Source organism: Aythya fuligula, chromosome 21 (assembly GCF_009819795.1).
Source record: "Aythya fuligula isolate bAytFul2 chromosome 21, bAytFul2.pri, whole genome shotgun sequence".
Lineage (NCBI taxonomy): Eukaryota > Metazoa > Chordata > Aves > Anseriformes > Anatidae > Aythya > Aythya fuligula.
In genome coordinates, this window is record NC_045579.1 from 1,627,037 (window position 1) to 1,638,241 (window position 11,205).

The 11,205-nt window shown below is 40.6% G+C and overlaps 1 protein-coding gene across 1 annotated transcript in view; it reads right to left on the reverse strand.

Annotated features, from left to right (window-relative positions):
- UBR4 (ubiquitin protein ligase E3 component n-recognin 4) overlaps window positions 1–11,205 on the reverse strand; it is a 77,812-nt gene that overhangs the window by 64,542 nt on the left and 2,065 nt on the right. Inside the window, exons 2-18 of the mRNA XM_032201420.1 lie at window positions 9,215–9,312; window positions 8,370–8,473; window positions 7,568–7,697; window positions 7,323–7,462; window positions 6,889–6,991; window positions 6,204–6,345; window positions 5,915–6,039; window positions 5,093–5,217; window positions 4,769–4,828; window positions 4,459–4,649; window positions 4,128–4,227; window positions 3,898–4,035; window positions 3,285–3,402; window positions 2,672–2,859; window positions 1,959–2,118; window positions 1,744–1,829; window positions 273–442 (exon numbers count right to left, since the gene is read on the reverse strand). Of these exons, the coding sequence (XP_032057311.1) occupies window positions 273–442; window positions 1,744–1,829; window positions 1,959–2,118; window positions 2,672–2,859; window positions 3,285–3,402; window positions 3,898–4,035; window positions 4,128–4,227; window positions 4,459–4,649; window positions 4,769–4,828; window positions 5,093–5,217; window positions 5,915–6,039; window positions 6,204–6,345; window positions 6,889–6,991; window positions 7,323–7,462; window positions 7,568–7,697; window positions 8,370–8,473; window positions 9,215–9,312 (2,178 nt within the window). The remainder of the gene's footprint in view (window positions 1–272; window positions 443–1,743; window positions 1,830–1,958; window positions 2,119–2,671; window positions 2,860–3,284; window positions 3,403–3,897; window positions 4,036–4,127; window positions 4,228–4,458; window positions 4,650–4,768; window positions 4,829–5,092; window positions 5,218–5,914; window positions 6,040–6,203; window positions 6,346–6,888; window positions 6,992–7,322; window positions 7,463–7,567; window positions 7,698–8,369; window positions 8,474–9,214; window positions 9,313–11,205) is intronic.

An 11,205-nucleotide genomic window follows, 5' to 3' on the forward strand; every position in this document is an offset into this window, starting at 1 on the left:
AAAAACAGCATTACTGTAGGTTATTCAGCCTCCATCCACCTAGATCCTCATTCTGATGACTGATTTCGTTCATTTCCTGCATTTTAGGTGAAAAGCTCCAGCCACACAGAAGACTGACATTCTGCTCCTCCAAGCATCACATACCCACCAGTGTTCAGACAACACACGCACGTGTGTTTGTTACGCTGGTGCCAAGGAATTTTCACTTAATAAAAAATCAGAGAGATAAGAGATGACTGACTGACTTTCAACTTAACACAAAATTATCTCACCTTTCCCAAACTTTAAGGCACTCTGGGACATCAGGATCTCCCTGCGCACTGGCTTTGTGCTGCCAAATGAGGAGAAGTCGTGAGAGCACCGACAAACTTTGAGGGTGGATGTAGAGAGGCCATGGTCCTTCAGAGAAAGGGGCAACTCCCAGCTGCTGCAGAAGTGTGTTCTAGAACAAAACAGAGACCTCTTGAAAAGAGTCAAGTCTTTCTTGCTGCTTTAATTAAAAACAAGATCTGAATAAAGAGTGTTGCTCTCAGAGCTTGTAAAGCTGTACTGGACAGCTATATTTTTCCTATCTCAAATATTACAGCTACTGAGGGATAACTACATTGTCATTTTGTTACTTAAAACACAACAAATTGTGAACTTCACCTCCAATGTAGAAAAAATGGCATTAATAAGTTCTACTCATTTACTGCAAAAATCGCAGCAGGAGAGATTACGCTTTGGCAGAATGATACGGGTCAGCTTGCAGAGTTTGCATTTACTCTGACTGGTACTGTTATTGTAAAAACTAGGAACTGAGTACCCCTCAAGGCTTGAAAAATCACAACAAATCAGAAGCAACTATCTGGGAGATATTGTTGTACCTCTCCAGAAATGACAGAGCAAAAAATAAAGAGCTCAGAAAATGAAAACACTTCCTCAGATACATTAAGATCAATAGTATTGGGACCACTTTTGAAAAACAAAACAAAACAGTAGAAGTTCTTCGCTCAATGTCATTTAGTTGACTAAAAACATTCAAGTTTTACCCATCTAAACATCAAATGAGACAATTACAACATCATTCCGTAGTTAAGAATTCAGAAGTAGACCCCTTCTACTGATCATAGAAATACTTGCTTCTTTTCAGATCTAGCCAAAAGTTTATACAACTGTTTTTCTGTTTGGTTTGGTTGTTTGTTTTTGGGCAGGGGATATTTTAAATACAGTAGAAAACAGTCAACAAAAAGTATAGGCAATGAATTGACTGAGTGGTAAGCAATATCTACTTACAGTGTTAAGCCAGGTCAGCCCATGACCTAGCAAAGAAACCTAGAGGCTACCAAGTCATCACATGAAAGCAAAGAGATTAATTTGATTCCCCTGAAATAATTTCAATGACTTTCGTCATCAGTCCTGACAGCAAAGTAAATCTGCAGGAATCTTGGCAAACACATGGATAGAGGTAAGTCTCCAAAACAAAATATACAAACTCACTTCCCCTTCAACCTTCATCACCTTCACAATTCAGTGGATTATCTGAATATTAAGCCTATATGCTGCAGGATGTTTTGTACTGGATGATTCTAAAGGTCATTCCACTTGTTGGATCCAAAATATTCCAAGCTCTGTTTGCAAAAGAATATACTCTGGGGGCAAATGGAATCACAACACACTACTTTAGGTACAGAGAATCCACATAGTAGCATTAACTGACACCAACACTTCTTTATTTCACTTATATGTTCATAACAGACTTACCTGCAAGGCAGGGGACTGAAGATCTGAGGTCACTAAGGAGTGGTTGAAGTGATACAGTGCAGCAGCAAACTCCTCATCTGATGTGCCTATAATACAGGGATTGAGCCACTTAACATTATTGCTCTCCTATATTTAAGATTTCCACGTGGAACTAAGAAAATATTCTATAAATCCTACTGTTTGTACTCTCTAACAGAGAAGTTCTGCTCACTCACCCTTAAGCCCATCCTTATCCACTTCTTTGATGATGCTAGCCAGTGTTGCCATGTGCTGCTCCGAAAGAGAGACACTCAGGTAGTTGCGAATGAAGTTATTCCTGGAGTTCAGCATAGAAGAAGTGATGAAGTTCAAAATGTTTGAAGCTAGGCTCAAAAACTGAAAAGAAAAAGAAAAATATACTGTAGAAACAGAAAAAAAATCTGAGGGAGTATGAGAAAACATTAAAAAAGCCAAAACCATCAGTAAAATAAATTGAGTTCCCTAACAACACCCCAGTTAGTGGTGTGCAGGTTTAGTTTACTTAGTGCAATGCAACTCACTGCACTTTGTGCTCCTTATCAGGACTGATTTTATAATTCTCTGAAAAATCTGCAAGTTTCTAACTTCTTGACTGAAGTATTTATTTTTATCTTTATCCAATGGAGCTGGAGCTCACAGCATTCTACCAGCAAATTAATTCACTTATAGTTCTGCCCTCATTTTGCCTCTCCCTCTGTAACCCAAACTGATACCTTCAGTCTTTGCTTCCATAGCAATAACAAATAGAAGAGTAAAGCAAACTCTTGACCTCAAAGCCTAGACAGTCACTGATTCTCTGTCAGCAGTGTACCTAAAATACCTGACATTTATCATGCTACTTGTCAACACAGCTAGCTACTGTCAAGTAAACGATGCTGCAGCACATCTGTTATTTATTATGCTCCCATACCAATTCTGGATCTTTGCGGCTGGCCAGGATGTTCCCATTCTCTCCTGCAGTCTGTTTGTTAGGGCTTTTGACTCTAGGAGAGCTCTCTAAAGGTGGTGGTGGAGGGGGTGGTGGTGGGGCCACTTTCTCTTTGCTTGGAGAGATTGTCTCTTCAAACCATTGCCCCAGGATTGGTTCACTATCATCATCTAACACAGGAGGCAAGAAAAACAAAAGCACGGTATAGTAAGCAATTGCCTTATGCAAACTATTTAGCATAGAAAAGGACTGAAGTAGAGTTTCTGTGAGCGGAGTTAAGGGATTTGCAATTTTCATTTCTCCCTTCCAATCACAGGGCTCAGCAGTTTTATAGCAGTCCAGCAGGAATTTACAAGAAGAAATAATTTCTACTCTCCTAAGAAGCAAACTGTGCCAAATTCCAGCCACTCTGGCTTAAGTTTACAGAAGAGAGTACAGTCAGCATTACTTCTGCCAACAGATCTTACAGTTTCATATTTTTAGCATTACATATCATTCCAGTCCAAGAAGACAAAAGCACAGTATCCAGGTTTCCACTACGTCTTTAAGAAAGCATAAAATCCTGACTTAAGTTACTTGCCCCAAATTCTGTTACCTTGGCTGCTGTCCTCCTCAGTGCTGCTAAAATCATCTTCATAGTAAGTATTTGAATCAGTAGAGGCACTTGCATCACTGCTCATGGAGCCCTTCCTCTGACGCTGCAAGACACAAGCCTTAGAACACCAGAATAAATTAAATTTTAGGATTATGAAAGACAAGAATTTGAAAACAAGAGCATCTTTCTAAATTTTCTCATTTTCTTCTAGTAAATTCTATTCAGTTAATTTATTAACAGTTCTTATCAACTCTTCTACCTTAAGTTAGATATCAAAATTTATAAAAATTCTGACTTTTAAAAATAAATCTGTGCCAACCTTGTAACACTTCGAGTACCAGCTTTAACATGAAAGCACCTGTTTTGAATAGTTTTTTCATCTTGCTAAATTCATAAATACCACTGTGCTTACAAAAAAAAATTTGTTAGAACAAGTTTGTCAAATTTACATCTCTGAAAAGAGAGAGATACCCCAACTGACAGCTTCTAACAGAAGAATTCTAACTACTTCTTTGCATCTGCATAGTTTATAAAGAGATAATTTTGCATGCAGATGATACTCAGTAGGAGTGGCTGAGCTATAGAACTTCCCCAGCTGTATGCCCGTTCCTACCTTTCTGTAGGATGTAGATAGCAAAGTCAACAACAAATTAGTGAGAGGTACAGAATCTATCAGCCTCTGGATTCTCTGTATTGATGTGCTTTGAGCCATGATATCCAGCACTGCTGGTGGACCATCACTCTCCCAACCCTGTAGGACAACGATGAAATGAGAATTTGAAGTGTCTTTCGGTGGAAAAGGCAAAGAACCTTTCACAAGAACCACACACACTACCTACACACCTTGTGTAATGCCTCCACTTGCAAATCTTGAAAGAGAGATGACAGCAATTTGATGGCATGATTTGCTAGCACCACTGACAGAACACCAAACCCTTGATGTCTACAGAAAAATAAAAGATACAATGTAATTTCAAGGGAAAAAAAAAATAAAAAAGATTGAGTGAAGTGACAGGAACTGCTTTGATAAACCAAGAAAGAAGAGATGACTACTATATTTCAAGAATCAAGACTTGAATTTCCAATGGGGAGACCAACAGGACTCCATAGTAGTTGCCTGCTGGACATGGTTAGATACATGGACAATGATTACTTCAGTGGGGTATTTACATACCCTTTCCCAGGTCCTAGTTTGGGAGACCCAACGCCCTCTTTCGTACGAGCAATAATGTCTCTGACGCGAAGAGCAGCCAATGGATCTTTCTCCTTCCCCTTATCAGCCAAGGCCGTGGGGCTGAGGTTCAAGATGAGGAAGAGACTGTTTAGCAAACACCAAGCCCCAAGCAGCTGGAAGTTCTGATAATGCTATCACCCAAAAAGTGGAGGCAAAAAAAAAATAAAAAAAAAATCGTGTTAAGTCCAAATGCCAAAATACATCAGCACAAAAACAGTGAGAAAGCTTCCTGAAGAGAGACAGATCTTACCTCACCCCCTGCACGGCGTGAATTGCTGATGGCTTGTCCAATCATTTCATAGATTTCAAGCTGCAAATAAATCCCAAACCACAGTAATGTTTAAGCACTTGATTGGGCAATAACCAAACCACCTTTTAAACCACACTAAACCACACTTTTAGAACTCCAGACTGTTTTTTCCCCTCCACAATTAGCCACCCAATTACTTGATTCCCCAGACTAGTGCCTAGAAATAACAGATATGTACTGCAATGGAAATAAATACAAATTCTATACACTTCACTTGCCGAGAACGAAAACAATACACACACACACACTTTCCCATCTACTTACACATTTCTGTACAATAGTAGCAGCATCATTTTCATAATCTTCTTCTTTAGAACTTGTTGACCCAGTCCGAACCTGCTGAGTGCTACCCACATGTAGGATGGCCATGCAAGTTGCCACACTCACACCTGATCGAAAACAAGGTAACAGTCTTCTTAGGAGCCATTCTTGGGACTCAACGTTGCCATTTAGTACACAAAACAAGCAGTATTAAACATGCACATGAACTCAGGAGAGCTGTGAATATATATTCTTGCAGCTGAGAGATTAAAAAAAATCTTTCTGAAGTACACCTGAAACAGCAAGGTTTTGTCCTACAGAAGTAAGCGTGTGAAAACAAGTAAAGGAGGAAATGTTTTACCATGTAATTCAATTCCATTTGTAAGGCAACCTTCTTACTCAATTACCAACTCTTTAAAATCTTACCCATACCAATATAAGCCCTCAGGATTCTGGAGTACTTAAAACCACCCCAGGGAAGCAAGGATGATTTGGGGATATAACCAATTAGGCTGAAGGAATAAGAATCACAAAAATGTATTACGCTCTCAACATAAGAGAACAGAAATTACAGGCAATTAAGAATGTGTAGAGTCACTGAGTCTCTCAGAAACTGACAAGAACATTTGCAGAACAAATTTGAACTGCAGTACCACTAGAACAATGTTCATATTACCCAGTCCCCACACTATGCAGCATGGTGCATAACTTTCAGGTCTGTGAGAAATAAAGGTGGGCTGAGCCTCAGACATGTAGGTAACAAACCAGAGCAGAAGCAAGAGCGACTTTAAGCTCTTAAAAAAAAAAATTTAAAAATCTATTCACCTGCATAGAGACAGCTGAGAGCAAGAACAGTCACATCTTGGAGCCGCGTGGGTGTCAGGGGCTCCAACACAGGCAGAGACAGAGTATCCAGTGCCATGGTCACATCTATTACCAGTGAGTGAAATCTACAGAAACGACACAGGTTAAGATTCAACAATGCAATATGCAATGCACACATCACACGTCCATAGGAACAACACAATAATAGATACCGCAAAGCTAGTACATTTATTTTCTCTCATATGGTGTACTCAACACATACCAAAGAAAAGTGACAACACAGTCTTACCCATTACGAACAGCAGTGGCATCTGCCACGGTGGCTGGCATAATAAAAAATGAGTTGGCTGACACTGCATCCTGAAACCGATTTATGTATCGCAAAAAGTATGGGAGGTTCAGGCACACTCTCAGCAATTTTTCAGAGCCACCTACCAAACAAAAACAGCAGTGTTTTATTGTTACTGTTACACAGGAGAGCTTCTAGGCAGAACTTCTAATGATCTAATAGTCATTAATTACTGACTTAATTATTCTTTGTGGTGAGACAGCATCATCATAGATGAGGTAACAGGATAAACACTAATTTACAACACATAAACCAGATGGTGGTTTTCAGCCAGTACTTGTAACGGGCATCACAAAGCTTTGTGTGCGTACATGGCACACTGGGTCTAATTCACACCTGCTCAGTAAGCCATCCCATTGGCTATTTTACATTGTCCACCTTTTCCTACAAAACACAGCTAACAGATACAAATACATTGAGCTCATCTCCTCTGCAATGAAGATAACTACATTATGATCACCACAATCCCCCAGGGTAACATAAGCATACATACAACCAAGCGAGTCCTAAAAAACAAATGCTATAGGTCAGAAAGTTTCTTCCTATGCAGAGCTGTCACATGTAATACAGGAGAAACATCTGCTACACCACTCTAAGTCCCCAGTGCTAAAAAACTGATTCTTACCAAGTTCTTGCAGGCTGGCTACATTCTGAGCAATGAATATGCTTTTTGTCTTTGCTGCAGAGGTTTGATCTGTGGAAGCCTGATCCTCGTTTTCTCCTTCCACCTAAAAGCATGCACATACTAAATATATCATGGAAACATTAAAAATACAGGGCATTGCAATGAGCCTCTACACTGCAGCAAGGCATGGCAGCAGCTGAACTCAGAAGAGGTACAAGCATCACTGAATACATCAGCTTCTATGAGGCAACAAAACTACCGTTGTCAATAGTAAACAGTAGCAAACAGTATTTTCTCATCTGCCAATCATCAACATGCAAGATTTAAACACTTCTCTTTATATATGAATATTAAAAAACTACCACTTATTGCCCTCTGTCCATAGCTGCACCAATATTATTAATACCACTCTTATCCTGGAGCTGTTTGTTTACCTGTGTCTCTGGCATGATAGATGGTGATGATGACACTCTAGGGTTAAAGACTGACGTCAGCTGATTCAAGAAGTTCATCTGCACTTCTTTCTGTCTTAGCTCTGGGCTCACTGGGGAAGCCAGCTCCTTCTGGTCCTCTACTGCAGAGGGAAAAGTAAAAATATCATCTCAAACATCAAAAACGTCACATTTTCTATGCCTAACTCAAGTGCCACAGCGATAGAATCACCCATTGAAACACCTACCGTCAGAGAGGGTTTTGACAGTCTGAGGCAGCTTGGCTGATTTCATCATTGCTGTGAAAGTAATAATTTCAGTTCTATCCAGGCGGCTGCAGCCTGTGCACAGCCCCTTTATCAGCAGAATGAGGTGTTTCTACAAAGAAAAAAGGGATCAAGTACAATTTAAACTCTTTTGATTTCAATTTTTCCTTGGTATCATTTACCCTAAACCTCTGCATTACTAGCACTGCTGCAGCTACTGAGGCTACTGCAACATCTGAGATCCAATCTGATTTCAAACCAAAAATCATGATGGCCTACTAACTGCAGATAATTCAGGTCACTAACAATTTCCCACGTGCTTGTTGCAGAAATGCCCTGTAAAAGCTCTCTCTCCTATGACATGCTAAAGCTTAAAGATGACCCTATCAGAAGCTACACTGCACAAACACTTTTAACTTACCTTTCCTCTTTGAAATAGATTTAAGCTCATTCTAAAGACTGAAATACAGCTGGGGAAGAACCCGTCCTTAAAAACCTCAACAAACTGACAACCTGACAGATTGTTACACAAACCCATATCAGAACATAGGAAACTGCAACAGAATTGAGATCTGCTTAAGCAAGGCTTCAGGCCACATTTATTGCAGCTTGCTCTTAAGTTGAAATTCTGCAAAAAGAACGCAGAGGGAAGACTGATCCAGCAATTGGTTTCTACTGAAGTGCTAGATCTTCAACTTTTACAGAATTTTGGTAAATTCTGCTTTATACAACAACATTACAACAAATATTTTGGCATTAAAGGCCAAAGTCCACTTGTGCTCACCTGTGAAACAGCACATGCTTCGTCTGGGTTCTCTAGCCGCAGCAATGAGAATTCAATCAGGACTTTACAAGCTGCTGCCACTGATTGCAACTGGTTTCTTGGTACTGAAAAAAGCAGATGCTCGCATCACTCAGTGCAAGTTTTTAAATAATGCAGCGTAACACACTTAATGCTTTCAGTAAAACAGAACGCTACACAACATGCATGCATATGCAATCTATCATGTTTAATACACAGACAATATAAATTCAGTCTCATTAAAATGTAACACAAGAAATGTCAGGAAAGCAAGGATAATACCTTCTTCCCAGACAAATTAATACAGATAGATGTAACAGCTTCCCTAGCAATGTTTATTATTTAACACTGGTAGAGCTTAGAGAAAAACCACTGAAGGACAAGAAACAAACTGAACAAAAGTACATTTTCACTGAAATTGACTGATTCTTTCAGCCAAAATAATCTAAAATATTTTGAGTCACAGTGATCATTAACTCCAGATCATTAACTCCAACGTAGTAACGTAACTGCTAAAGGATATTCCAAAAATCCTGACAATGGATTTAAACAATTCAAACAAAAAGTATTTTCCTAATTGAAGTCAGGACAGCAAATATGCAACCAAAAAGTCAATGCCTCCCAGTACTCAGTGGCCAAACGCTCTTATGGGCAAGTTTCCCTTTCCATCTCAATTGACGTTCTGTCAATATGAAATTTAGCAGCTCTGGTCTCACGCACTACATTAACATCTGACTCAGAAACAGGGCTTGAGACAAATACCCACTCTGGCCAACTTTTACTATATCCTAGTCATTATAAAGAAGCAGAGGATGGTGAACACTTACTTAGACCGCACACAGTAGTGATGTAATGTGTTGAAAGTGCAACGAAGGAGGAGTAAAAAGGCTCATACTGTTTGTCATGGTGCAAGATTTCCGATTCACTGCAACAGGAGAACAGGAGGTAGGTCAATTCGATACAGCACAGTAGCAGCTGCCATACAATGCTCAGAACGCGATGTATCTATTACCCGATGTAAGACAAGACCATTAAAATCACACGGTCTTTCCAAATCAAAGTTATGGGAACAGAATCTTCTCGCAGCAGATGTATCAGGGCATCAGGATCACTACCTATGCTAGAAGTCTAAGGAAGCACCTCCCAATATTGTCAGTATTTTTCCTTTGCATCATCAACAGGTCAGCCTCTCTACCAGTCTCTCTCCCCATCAATTAATCTTTAAATTACTCTAAACTCAGCTGCCCGTAAAGTTTGGGCTGTTTGTTCTGCTAATGCTAGGCAGGATTTGCCAGGACTGGAACCCAGGCATTCCCGTTTTGTCGAGGCACAGAATCAACAGGAGTTTTTATGCAATTCTGCAAAACAGACGGATCAAAGCAGCCAATTGCATAACAACAACAAATACACAATGCAGCATCTGCACAAGTGGGGAGCTTTAGTAGGTAATGCACAGCTGAGAAAAATACACCCGCTGTCACCAGCCTCATGGGCAGAGACTTGAAGTGTCAGAGATCTGCATCGTTTTATCATTTTTCTCTGCACAGAAATCAACACGAAGCTCAGAGCAAGTTTAACACCAATTCAAACCAAAATTAAAAACCGTACAGCAAAACGTTCACTAACACATTGAAAGTCAAGTCTCTGAGGCTTCTCAGTGAGGCTTGCTGGCCAGAGAGAACACCTACTTGCACACAGAAACAGCCTGCGAAAGGCAGCTGCAGCAAAGCTTCACATCGTGTCCCATCTCCACAGACCTGAAGGCAACCACACCGAAAGGAGAAAGAGAGCTCTGCCTCCACAGCCAGGTCAGCCCGTGTTTTTTCCCGTGACAAAACTAAGCGGTGCGGATACCTGCTTATTAAATGCCTAAATTAATTGCTTTCCCATTTGCAGATGATAGAAGCTTTCATTCACAGAGGTGAATGAGCAAGTCGGAAGAAAATATTACGTGACAACTTCACTGACCACTTTAACCTTTAGTGTCGAAACACCAACACCAACTTCGTTGGCAAAAAATCTTAATTCTGGAGGGGCGGTGGAAAGCAGAGGGTGCCAGCCTGTCACAGGGCGCTGATCCCAACTAAAAGGATGATTTCTCAGATGTGGTAGCACCTAGCACTGCTGCAGAGCACGGTGAAAAGACCCCGTGTATCCCCATCACCCACCCACACGGAGCAACGTGTACGTAGCCTTTGGCACATGGGGAGAGGAACAGGGCCCTCTGTTCCCTGTCGGCCTGAACAGCCCCAGTTTAAGCCCAGTCACCTTCCCTTTTTCTATCCCAAGTCACTGTTACCAGTCACAATGGAAATCAGGGCTGAAACAGGAAAAAACAAACACACAGAATTCATCATTCCTTCCAGAGAAAGGAACAGACAGAAATAATGAACAGTGCTGAAGCTTTGAGTTCCTAGCACTGAGGAATTTTTCACTTAGCCTACCCAAGAAACTGAAGTAGAAAAGTAGAAGTAGCTGTTAGGCTTCACTTGAAGTAACTGAACAGTACAACATGACTGAGGCTTGACGTCTCGCTCAGCAGGCTTCACCTCACCACCTCCTGCCAGAAGCACGCTGACGGGTGACAATCCTGGGACTGAGCGTGCAAAACAATTTGTGCTCCATGCTCAGCCACTGGCTTTGCTCACCTGCTGCTTTATGGGCAACTCTAAATTAGCAGCAGTAGGTGGATGCAACATGTTCTAAGAGAACAAATTAGAACAATTTGGGAATACCAGAGTGCAAAAGAAACTGGCAGCTGCTAATTACCATGCCAGGCTGGGCAAGACACAACAGCCACAGGTACAGGAACAGAAAG